Source organism: Acipenser ruthenus, unplaced genomic scaffold (assembly GCF_902713425.1).
Source record: "Acipenser ruthenus unplaced genomic scaffold, fAciRut3.2 maternal haplotype, whole genome shotgun sequence".
Classification (NCBI taxonomy): Eukaryota; Metazoa; Chordata; class Actinopteri; order Acipenseriformes; family Acipenseridae; genus Acipenser; species Acipenser ruthenus.
The window spans coordinates 9,025-21,418 of NW_026708649.1; the positions used below are offsets into that span (position 1 = coordinate 9,025).

The 12,394-nt window shown below is 47.8% G+C and overlaps 1 protein-coding gene across 1 annotated transcript in view; it reads left to right on the plus strand.

Moving 5' to 3' along the window:
• Nucleotides 1–1,777: 1,777 nt before the first annotated feature.
• Nucleotides 1,778–12,394, plus strand: part of LOC117967549 (E3 ubiquitin-protein ligase HUWE1-like) — a gene marked incomplete at its 3' end in the record, with an annotated part of 29,515 nt that continues 18,898 nt past the window's right edge. Inside the window, 5 exon segments of the mRNA XM_059021498.1 lie at nt 1,778–1,895; nt 9,090–9,159; nt 9,770–9,868; nt 10,324–10,530; nt 11,103–11,255. Coding sequence (XP_058877481.1) covers nt 9,115–9,159; nt 9,770–9,868; nt 10,324–10,530; nt 11,103–11,255 — 504 coding nt within the window.

The window sequence follows — 12,394 nt, forward strand, 5'->3', positions numbered from 1 at the left end:
CCAGCCCTCTGAATTGTCTTTATAATATACAGCACTAGACCCTGATACTGATGCGATCCAGCCCTCTGAAATGTCTTTATAATATACAGCACTAGACCCTGATATTGATGCGATCCAGCCCTCTGAAATGTCTTTATAATATACAGCACTAGACCCTGATATTGATGCGATCCAGCCCTCTGAATTGTCTTTATAATATACAGCGCTAGACCCTGATATTGATGCGATCCAGCCCTATGAAATGTCTTTATAATATACAGCACTAGACCCTGATATTGATGCGATCCAGCCCTCTGAAATGTCTTTATAATATACAGCACTAGACCCTGATATTGATGCGATCCAGCCCTCTGAAATGTCTTTATAATATACAGCACTAGATCCTGATATTGATGCGATCCAGCCCTCTGAAATGTCTTTATAATATACAGCGCTAGACCCTGATATTGATGCGATCCAGCCCTCTGACATGTGTTTATAATATACAGCGCTAGACCCTGATATTGATGCGATCCAGCCCTCTGAAATGTCTTTATAATATACAGCACTAGACCCTGATATTGATCCGATCCAGCCCTCTGAAATGTCTTTATAATATACAGCACTAGACCCTGATATTGATGCGATCCAGCCCTCTGAAATGTCTTTATAATATACAGCACTAGACCCTGATATTGATGCGATCCAGCCCTCTGAATTGTCTTTATAATATACAGCACTAGACCCTGATATCGATGCGATCCAGCCCTCTGAAATGTCTTTATAATATACAGCGCTAGACCCTGATATTGATACGATCCAGCCCTCTGAAATGTCTTTAGACGAGATCTTACACGTTTTAATGTCCTGAGAGAGAGAGAGAGAGAATGAGAATGAGAGAATGGATCATGGTCCAACAGGATACTCATCAATCACTAAGAATACTTCACGAAGATGAAAAGTCATTGATGATTGAATAATTATCTACGACCGACGTTTCGGCATCCGCCGGGCAGACTGACGCGGCTGTTTGCAAGCTGACTTGAATGTTCCGGATTAGAACACGGAGACAGACACGCGCCAGTTCTGATCTGCAGTTCCAATCCTTTAAAAGCATGCACGGGGGGGGGGGGGGATGCGGTCTTAATTATTCACTGAAAATAATAATAATAATAATGATACATATAGACTAATTATACATTATAACAATAATCAATGACTGGAAATATTTTCATTCTTTATTTCTTAGCAGACGCCCTTATCCAGGGCGACTTATAATTGTTACAAGATATCACATTATTTATACATACAATTACCCATTTATACAGTTGGGTTTTTACTGGAGCAATCTAGGTAAAGTACCTTGCTCAAGGGTACAGCAGCAGTGTCCCCCCACCTGGGATTGAACCCACGACCCTCCAGTCAAGAGTCCAGAGTCCTAACCGCTACTCCACACTGCTGCCCGGCTTAATTTTCGAATATGTTTCCATGCCATTTTTGTGCCGCTCGGTTTTACATAATCGTGGGCTTGACAGATCACTGCAACGTACGTCAGTCACTGACGGACACCTGTCAAAATCAGAAAATAAATAATTAAATAAGCTGCCCGGCATGCATTTCATAAAATCGAGCTGTAGCGCTTTGGGGTTTATTTGTTTTAATGTCAATTTTTTTTTTTTTTTTTTTTTTAGTCGTGTGTATATATATATATATATATATATATATTATATATTATTATTACATTTGCCTCGGAATCGCTGGAGTTGAGCCTCGTTATGAACCCAAGATGGCGGAGGTTGTGGGAGTCGCCTATCTGCCCGTCGGAAGACTAGGAAACCCCGCGCGCTCTCGCGAGATTTGTGTCTCTCCTGCTCGCTGGTGTAAGATGGCGGAGGCGAAATAAACCGCAGCCCCAGGTAACCGAGAATTTATCTTCTAAAGCCGGGGGGGGGAGGCGGTCGGGGAGCCGGGGAATAGGGGGACGTGTTCTCGGGGTGACCGGGAACCCGGGGTGGCGGGGAAGGGGGCTCTGCGGGGATCGGCAGCCCCCCAAAAAAGGGCGGTTTTGCCAGGGTAGACCCGGGCGGACTGCTGTGTGAACCGCCATTTTTTTTAATTTGCTGTCTCTGGTAACTAGTTTTGAAATGGGACGGATAGATGCAGAGATTAGAGAAATAAGAGATGGAGGGAGGAGAAAATAAGGATAGTTGTGGGGAGAGAGAGAGGTGTGGGATATGGGGGAGACGCCGTGAGTGTGAGAGGGGGGGGGGGGGGGCACTTACAGTACCGACAGCGGGGTAAAAACGAAGGTGAAGATGGAGTGGAAATCAAAAAAAAATAAATGAAAGAGGGACAGTCAGGCGGGAGTGGGGGGGGGGGCGATCGCAGACAAACTAGGGGGGGGGGGTGGGGGGGTTATTATAATATCATATACTGAGAGCGGGGGCGCAAAATGGGGGGATTCGGGGTGAAACGTGAGATCGTGGCCGAGGAGCTAAATATACTGCAGCTGCTGAGATCTAGAGATCCGGGGGGGGGTGGGGGGGGGGTGTTATATAATATAATTAAAAAAAACTAAATAAAAACACTGTACCTTTTACAATCTCAAGACCTGGGTTTGCGTTTCACGCTGGGTGCTTTCCTGGGGGATGAATCGAGTAACTTCGAGAAACGTTGTTTGGTGGGGCCGGTTTGTTTTGGGGGGGGGGGGGGGATGCATTAAAACATGCATAGGAGCCTACAGTGTATAAATAATAAGAATAATATTTCTGCTGGTGATTGTGAGGTGTTATTGTATGGATTGGGATGGTTAAGAGCAGTGAGGTGTGTGTGTCGTGCTTTTATGAAGTCGATTAATCGATTAATCGCACGCCCAGAGTCCCCGACATGTCATGATGATGATAATACTGCGAGGACGCTTTCAGCTGGCGTCGTTATTCTCTCCATACCAAATAGACCAGAACACCCAGAGGGGCATATATTAATAATGTCGTTAATAGATAACCCGAGCATTATTAGAACGGGGGGGGGGGGGGGGGGCTCTTTTTTTTTTAAATAAGAGGCTTTTTTGAAATGTTGTTATTTTCACGCCGCCCGACGCGTTTGAATTATTTACTTAGCCTCGTATTTGTATTTAAATTGTTGGCACGCTGACAACATCATCACACACACACGTCCCCTTTTTGCTTAAGGTTTGTATCGCGAAATATTATTTAATACGCTACTCTCTATATATATATATATAATCGCTGTGATGGTTTTTGTATTGCATCAGTAAATAACAAGTCATTTTTGAAAATGAGTTTTTTTGGGGGGTCAGAAAGATTTAATTTTGCAATCCCAAAGCTGCGTGTCTGTGTGCGTGTCTGTGTGCGTGTGTGTGCGTGTCTCTGTGTGCGTGTCTGTGCGTGTCTGTGTGCGTGTGTGTGTCTGTGCGTGTGTCTGTGCGTGTGTGTGTCTGTGCGTGTCTGTGTGCGTGTCTCTGTGTGCGTGTCTGTGCGTGTCTGTGTGCGTGTGTGTGTGTCTGTGCGTGTCTGTGTGCGTGTCTGTGCTTGTGTCTGTGCGTGTGTCTGTGCGTGTCTGTGTGCGTGTGTGTGCCTGTGCGTGTGTGCGTGTCTGTGTGCGTGTGTGTGTGTCTGTGCGTGTCTGTGTGCGTGTCTCTGTGTGCGTGTCTGTGTGTCTGTGTGCGTGTCTGTGCGCGTGTCTGTGCGTGTGTCTGTGTGCGTGTCTGTGTGCGTGTGTGTGTGCCTGTGTCTGTGTGCGTGTCTGTGTGCGTGTCTGTGTGTGTGTGCCTGTGCGTGTGTGCGTGTCTGTGTGCGTGTCTGTGTGCGTGTGTGTGTGCCTGTGCGTGTGTGCGTGTCTGTGTGCGTGCGTGTCTGTGTGCGTGTCTGTGTGCGTGTGTGTGTGCCTGTGCGTGTGTGCGTGTCTGTGCGTGTCTGTGTGTGTGCGTGTGTGCGTGTCTCTGTGTGCGTGTCTGTGCGTGTGTGCGTGTCTGTGTGCGTGTCTGTGTGTGTGTCTGTGTGCGTGTGTGTGCGTGTGTGTGCGTGTGTGCGTGTCTGTGTGCGTGTCTGTGCGTGTCAGTGTGCGTGTCTGTGAGTGTCTGTGTGCGTGTCTGTGCGTGTGTGCGTGTCCGTGTGCGTGTCTGTGCGTGTCTGTGCGTGTCCGTGTGCGTGTCTGTGCGTGTCAGTGTGCGTGTCTGTGCGTGTCTGTGCGTGTCAGTGTGCGTGTCTGTGCGTGTCAGTGTGCGTGTCCGTGTGCGTGTCAGTGTGCGTGTCAGTGTGCGTGTCCGTGTGCGTGTCTCTGCAGTGACACCCGACTGTAAACAAATCCGCCGGTACTAAAACACCAGGGCCTAGCGAGGATGATTCAGCGGCTGTCCGGTTGCTGAACCTCACGCGGTTTGAACACGACTTTTAAACACACGGCAGTTTTCGAAACGGTCGACCCGGCACACTGAACAATAAATACGACGTGTTAAAATCGCTAGGAATCGTTTAAAACGACGCCGCGGCCGCCTGCCCGGGACTGCGGGCGTGTTACCGCACCAGGCCAAGACGAGGCCGGGCGCTCCATTTCCCTTTGATCGCGGATACAGTGAGACTGGACGGGCTTGTTGCACACAATCCTGCTGCATACACCGCTGTATAGATTATATATATATTTATATTTATACAGTATTAGGTGTGTGTTTTTATTCCCTGTTTCTTGTCTCGATGTATTATTTTTAGAATATCACACGCAGTTGTTACGTGAGCTTCAATTTATAACGTAGACGTAGTTTATTTTTATAATTAATTTGACCCTGAATTAGTAATCCTTTCTTTTAGTGCTTTTTTTTTTTTTAAAAACTTATTTTTATTTTTGCTAAATTAGCTTCGCGAATGACTTTTCGTTTTGTCGTCTCCTGGTTATTGTGAATTACGTGTCCCCTCCTAGTTATAAAACGTACCTAAAATAAAATCAAAATAATTTTGTGCAGAATTTCGCAATCGAGAGAAACCCTTCCAATCCGGGGGGGTGATAAATAGTCAGGCTTGTTTTGTTTCGTCTTTCCATCGCTGGTTGAAATGAAAGTGAAAGTTGACCACGCTGCCTTTGTTTTCCTGTGCCAGCTTCTTGTGTAATTATCCCAGAGACAGGTTCATTTTTATTGCATTTAATCTATTTTTTTTTGGTCACACTGTTTTGTTTTTGTAGGGGACAGTGATTGCTTGTGAACCACAGGTGCGGTTTACTGCCTGAATCACATCAGCACAATACACCCTTACATAAACAGGCAGGTATTATAAATGTGTGTGTTTATCTTAACATATACCTTACCCTATACCTACTTGCTGCATTAGTCCAGTTCACTGTTTTTTGTTCCAAGTGAGCCCTGAACTAATCATTTGTTCAATTTATAACTTTTTTTTTTTCAGCTATTAAACAGTTGGAGAGATTTCAAGATAACATGGTATAATAAACAACTTCAAACCTGCAACTTTAAAATTTTTTTACATATGAGTGAAGAACAATTAAAAGGGTTCTAATTAAGCAAATTAGTCGTTCGCTTTGTAAGGTGTATGTTAGGTTTGTCAGCACCTCAATAAGTGAGGCTCGGGGGTCCAGCGGTTAGAGAAAGGGTCTGGATACCAGGAGGTTCAAATCCCGGCTCAGCCACTGACTCCCTGTGTGTGTGTGTGTGTGTGTTTGTGTGTGTGTGTGCGTGCGTGTGTGTGTGTGTGACCCTGAGCAAGTCACTTAACCTCCTTGTGCTCCGTCCTTCGGATGAGACGTCAAACAAACGAGGTCCTATTGGAAGTGACTCTGCAGCAGCAGCAGCAGCAGTTGGTGATGATGCAGAGTTCACCCCCCTAGTCTCCGGATACAAATCGTCTGCTGAATTTAATAAGAATGTGAAGCTCTCCTCATGTACCTCATTTCCTGTTACGCTGTGTTGGTAATGCAATGATTTTATTGACTCTGCTGAACTGGACCAGAGGTCATCTGATGCAAAACAGCTGCACTGAACTCATTTGCGAGTCAGTGAGGGGTCGGTCTGTGTGTGTGTGCAGGGTGTCAGTCCTGAGAGAGAGAGAGAGAGAGAGAGAGAGTCAGTGAGGGGTCTGTGTGTGTGTGTGTGTGTGTGTGTGTGCAGGGTGTCAGTCCTGAGAGAGAGAGAGAGAGAGAGAGTGTCAGTGAGGGGTCTGTGTGTGTGTGTGTGTGTGTGTGTGTGTGTGTGTGCAGGGTGTCAGTCCTGAGAGAGAGAGTCAGTGAGGGGTCTGTTTGTCTGTGTGTGTGTGTGTGTGTGTGCAGGGTGTCAGTCCTGAGAGAGAGAGTCAGTGAGGGGTCTGTTTGTCTGTGTGTGTGTGTGTGTGTGTGTGTGTGTGTGTGTGCAGGGTGTCAGTCCTGAGAGAGAGAGTCAGTGAGGGGTCTGTGTGTGTGTGTGTGTGTGTGTGTGTGTGTGTGTGTGTGTGCAGGGTGTCAGTCCTGAGAGAGAGAGTCAGTGAGGGGTCTGTTTGTCTCTGTGTGTGTGTGTGTGTGTGTGTGTGTGTGTGTGTGCAGGGTGTCAGTCCTGAGAGAGAAAGTCAGTGAGGGGTCTGTGTGTGTGTGTGTGTGTGTGTGTGTGTGTGTGTGTGTGTGTGTGCGTGCAGGGTGTCAGTCCTGAGAGAGAGAGAGTCAGTGAGGGGTGTGTGCGTGCAGGGTGTCAGTCCTGAGAGAGAGAGTCAGTGAGGGGTCTGTGTGTGTGTGCAGGGTGTCAGTCCTGAGAGAGTCAGTCAGTCAGTGAGGGGTCTGTGTGTGTGTGTGTAGGGTGTCAGTCCTGAGAGAGAGTCAGTCAGTCATTGAGGGGTCTGTGTGTGTGCAGGGTGTGCAGTAGGTGTATTGCAGTGAGTCAGTCCTGTGCTTGTGAGAGAGAGAGCGAGTCAGTGAGTGAGGGGTTTATAGGTCAGTGTCTGAGTTGTTGATTTGCTGAGGTTGAAGTCCTCGGAAGTCTGTTGCAGTCAGTCAGTCGCTGTGTGTGTGTGTGTGTGCAGGGTGTCAGTCCTGAGAGAGAGTCAGTCAGTCAGTGAGGGGTCTGTAGGTGTGTGTGTGTGTGTGTGTGTGTGTGTGTGTGTGTCCTGGAGACCCCAATCCTGCAGGTTCGATTTCAAGCAGCTCTGTTGAAATGAAAAGCAGCGCTCCGGGACCCTGCTCTAGATTGAAGACCCTCTGTGGTGGTGTTGTGTTCGCTGCGTGATGAGGAAGGAGAAATGATTCCAGAAAAGCAAGACGACGCGCTTCCTTTTTTTTTTTTTTTAATTTTTAAATTATTTTTAATTCATGAAAGTTTTAATCCTGCCAAGTCTAGAGAGATCTGTTTCTTGTTTTAATGAGTGTTTATTGATTGTCATCGTTTATCGCTTGTCCGGCATCGTCTCATTAAGAAAATCGTTTTTACACAATGGCGGTATTTAATTTTTTAAAATGTTTCTTAGTTTCCTTGTTGTTTTTCAGTACCTTGATGCATTTGATGCAAAGCTGCTGAACAAAGCGAGGGGGAAATCAATGTGAAACTCAGAACCACCTGGACGTGCGAGAGAGCAGTTCAGTGTGACCGGCAGCCCTGCCTCACTGAACTGGGATATCCGTTCACTCTCTTAGTATTGATCACCCAGCTTATGTTCTTTCCCCAGTAAAATATTGAGGTGAACTGCACGTCTAACTGGGAGGGACTGGGAATCAGTGTGCCCTAGCTTAGTGGTTAGCGCTGAGGGACTGGGAAGCAGTGTGCTGTAGCTTAGTGGTTAGCGCTGAGGGACTGGGAGGCAGTGTTCCCTAGCTTAGTGGTTAGAGCTAAGGGACTGGGAAGCAGTGTTCCCTAGCTTAGTGAGTAGAGCTTAGGGACTGGGAAGCAGTGTTCCCTAGCTTAGTGGTTAGAGCTGAGGGACTGGGAGGCAGTGTGCCCTAGCTTAGTGGTTAGAGCTGAGGGGCTGGGAGGCAGTGTGCCTTAGCTTAGTGGTTAGCGCTGAGGGACTGGGAAGCAGTGTGCCGTAGATTAGTGGTTAGAGCTGAGGGGCTGGGAGGCAGTGTTTCCTAGCATAGTGGTTAGAGCTGAGGGACTGGGAGGCAGTGTGGCATTGTGGTCCTGTCGGAGACGCATTCTTGTGGTGCAGTATGTTTATTAAGGGATGTCTGATCTGCGCTAGTCTATCCCTGTGGTTCCCTGGTCTTGTGTGAGGGGAGTTCGATCTGTGCTGGGAGGCTGCACCAGCGCACTGCTGTCATCAATCAGGGCTCTTAAACAAGCTCTCTCATTTTATTAAGTGCTTTCTGCGGTGCGGGAAGCTGTGATTCATAACCCTGCGATGCATGTTTGATTGATTGATTGATTTATTTTTAAATACTGCAGGCGAAAGCCAGGTTGTTCGCTGAGTGATTCTTTCTTGCAGCAGCAGAATCGCGTCACACCGTCCTGTTCTTATCTTAAACATTTCATAAACTTAAAATCCGGATCTTTGCAGCATTATTATTATTATTATTATTATTATTATTATTATTATTATTGAGTCATTCAGCAGACTTAGAGAGACTAGGGGGGGTGAACTCTGCATCATCAACAACTGCTGCTGCTGCTGCTGCTGCTGCTGCAGAGTCACTTCCAATAGGAGCTCGTTTGTTTTAAGTCTCCTCCGAAGGACGGAGCACAAGGAGGTGCAGTGACTTGCTCAGGGTCACGCACACACACACGCACACACACACACACACACACACACACACAGTCAGCGGCTCAGCCGGGATTTGAACCTCCTGGTATCGAGCCCCTTTTCTGTACCCGCTGGACCCCCAAGCCTTACACACAACACAGTGACTGCGATGCGTCAAATCTTACCTACAGTTTTATCGCACGCTGCTAGACTCCTGTTCCAGATCTCGGGCGTTGCATTTGGGTATAATCTGATAACCAGATAATAATAAACTTCTTATATATATATATATATATATATATATATATATATGATTATTTCTTTCTCCTCTGTGTCCGCGCAGTGGTTTGATATCCCTGTGGTTTACGCGCTTCAGTCGTGATTTAAAAAAAAAAAAAAAAACTGTACGTCATCTAATGTGTGTGTGTTTTTTCTGTCTTTGATCAGGAGCAGAAAGTAGAAACTAGCGACAATGAAAGTGGACAGAAGCAAGCTAAAGAAAACCCCTACAGAGGCGGTGAGGAAACAAAACCGTTTTTATGACTTTTTTTTTCTTTTTTCATTGCAGGCTTTTTTTTGACTTTTCTTTTTTATCCTGGAACGTCGCGTGCATCCCATCATGTGTGCACGTCTGCAGAAATGTTTCGTCTCCCTTCAGTGGGAGTTACTGAGCGTTTCAGAATCGGGGGGGGGGGGTATGTGGAGGCTGTCTGTCTGTCTAGAGAAACGCTCGTCCGATTTTGTGACACAACTTGCTCAGGATCATCTTCGGTTATCCAAATCTAGGGTTTTACGGAGGCTGACGGCAGTCGGTGTGTGTGTCACTTTGTGTTTTCATCACACCTGTCGAATCTAGAGGCCGTCTGTCTGCCACCCTTATGTGTTCACGTTTTGTAGGTCGCGGTGATTCAGTTTGTCATGACGCAGATCGCTTTGATTTTGGTTTTTTAAAGGCATGTTAATGGGGTTGGGTGTGTGTGTGTGGCTACTGACCTGTTTCAATAACTGTCTGCATCTCTCTCTCTCTCTCTCTCTCTTCCCCCTGTACTAAACTTGGATGTTTTTGAGTTAACTTTATCTTAACTTTTTCCCTTTTTTTTTTAAAATTTCTCTCCTCCTCTCTCCAGCCTGCCGACTGCAGGGCTCTCATAGACAAGCTGAAGGCATGTCACAATGAACAGCTCCTGCAAGAGCTGCAGCAGATCAAGACATGGAACATTGGAAAGGTAGGGGGCGCTCTCCACACACAGGGCTGTAGAGAGACGCACTCTCTGTCTCTCTCCCCTCCTTCTCCTCCCCCTCTATCTCTCCTACTTCTCTGTCTGTCTCTCTTCTCCTTCTCCCTCCTCCTCTCTCTCTCTCCTCTCTCCTCCTCTCCTTTCTTCTCTCTCCTCTCTTCTTTCTTCTCTCTCCTCTCTCTCCTCCTTCTCTCTCCTCTCTCTCTCCTCCTCTCTCTCCTCTCTCCTCCTCTCTCTTCCTTCTCTCTCTCTCCTCTCTCCTCCTCTCTCACTCTCCTCTCTCTCCTCCTTCTCTCTCCCTCCTTTCTCCTCCTTCTTCTCTCTCCTCCTTCTCTCTCTCCTTCTCCTCCTCTCTCTCTCCTCCTTCTCTCTCTCTCTCTCCTGCTGTCAGCTGGTTCTGCCCAACAGAGCTCCCTAACCGTGCCCCTCCCCACTGTTCCCAGTGCGAGCTGTACCACTGGGTCGACCTGCTGGACCGCTTCGATGGGATCCTGGCAGACGCCGGCCAGACTGTGGAGACCATGTCCTGGATGCTGGTGTGTGACCGGCCAGCGAACTGCCAGCTGAAGAGCCTGTTGCTGGCTGTGCTGAACTTCACTGCCCTGCTGATAGAATACAGCTTCTCCAGACATCTCTACAGCTCCATAGAGGTACAGAACGAGAACTATAATCAACTAGAAATACAATGATTTATAATATATGTAATAGTATATATTATAATGTGTCTGACGAGCCTGTTAGTGGCTGTGCTGAACTTCACTGCCCTGCTGATTAGACTACAGCTTCTCCACACATCTCTACAGCTCCGTAGAGGTACAGAACGAGACAGTCTCCAATAGAAATGCAGGACTGTGCTGTCACTCAGGAGTTTGGGGGTGGGGGGTGGGGGGCGGTTTAAAGCATTCAGAACGAGTTGGCGATAGGGAGGAGTCAGGAAAGAGGGGCATTGCCCAGCTGCAGTGGGAAAGGGAGTTTTTTTTTTTGTTTTGTAGTTTTTAATGGGAAAGGGGTGAAGTCAACGTGAATGGAGTCGCCATTTCCAGTGTCTATTGACCTACACCCAGACTTCATTATTTTTAATGTATTTTATTTTTGTTTTGTATTGGGAGGGTTTTATCAGGAGCCCTCGTTTTATAATATAAATACCCGACGCTCAGGAGACGTGGGATCAGGAAGGATGGTTAATTGATTTCTGTGTCGTGTCTCTCTCCCTCCCCTCCAGCACTTGACGACGCTGCTGGCCTCCTGTGACATGCAGGTGGTGCTGGCCGTGCTCAACCTGCTCTACGTGTTCAGCAAGAGATCCAACTACATCACCAGGCTCGGCTCGGACAAGCGGGCCCCGCTGCTGTCCAGACTGCAGCACCTGGCAGAGGTGTGTGTCTGTGTGTGTGTGTGTGTGGGGGGGTATCTCTGTTTGGGTATCTGTGTATGGGGGTATCTGTGTGTGGGGGGGGTATCTCTGTGTGTATGTGTGTGTCTGTGTCTCTGTGTGGGTATCTGTGTGTGTGCGTGCGGGGGTATCTCTGTTTGGGTATCTGTGTGTGGGGGGGTATCTCTCAGTGAGTGTGTGTCTCTGTCTGTGTGGGTATGTGTGTGTGTGTATGTGTGTGGGGGGGTATCTCTCAGTGAGTGTGTGTCTCTGTGTGGGTATCTGTGTGTGTGTGTGGGGGGGTATCTCTCAGTGAGTGTGTGTCTCTGTCTGTGTGGGTATGTGTGTGTGTGTATGTGTGTGGGGGGGTATCTCTCAGTGAGTGTGTGTCTGTGTGGGTATCTGTGTGTGTGTGTGTGGGGGGGGGTGTGTGTGTGTCTGTGTCTGTCTGTGTGTGTGTGTGTGTGCGGGGGGTATCTCTGTTTGGGTATCTGTGTGTGTGGGGGGTATCTGTGTGTGGGGGGGTATCTCTGTGTGTGTGTGTCTGTGTCTCTGTGTGTGTATGTGTGGGGGTATCTGTTTGGGTATCTGTGTGTGTGTCTCTGTGTGTGGGGGGGGGTGTGTGTGTGTGTCTGTGTCTCTGTGTGGGTATCTGTGTGTGTGGGGGTATCTGTTTGGGTATCTGTGTGTGGGGGGTATCTGTGTGTGGGGGGGTATCTGTGTGTGTGTGTGTCTGTGTCTCTGTGTGTGTATGTGTGGGGGTATCTTTTTGGGTATCTGTGTGTGTGTCTCTGTGTGTGGGGGGTGTGTGTGTGTGTCTGTGTCTCTGTGTGGGTATCTGTGTGTGTGGGGGTATCTGTTTGGGTATCTGTGTGGGGGGGTATCTGTGTGTTTGGGTATCTGTGTGTGTGGGGGGTATCTGTGTGTGTGGGGGGTATCTCTCAGTGAGTGTGTGTGTGTCTGTGGGCATCTGTGTGTGTGTATGTGTGGGGGTATCTCTGTTTGGGTATCTGTGTGTGGGGGGGGTATCTCTGTGTGTTGGGGGGGGTATCTCTCAGTGAGTGTGTGTCTCTGTCTGTGTGGGGGGGGGTATCTCTCTCTCTCTCTGTCTGTGTGTGTTTGGGTGGGTGTGTGTTTATTAA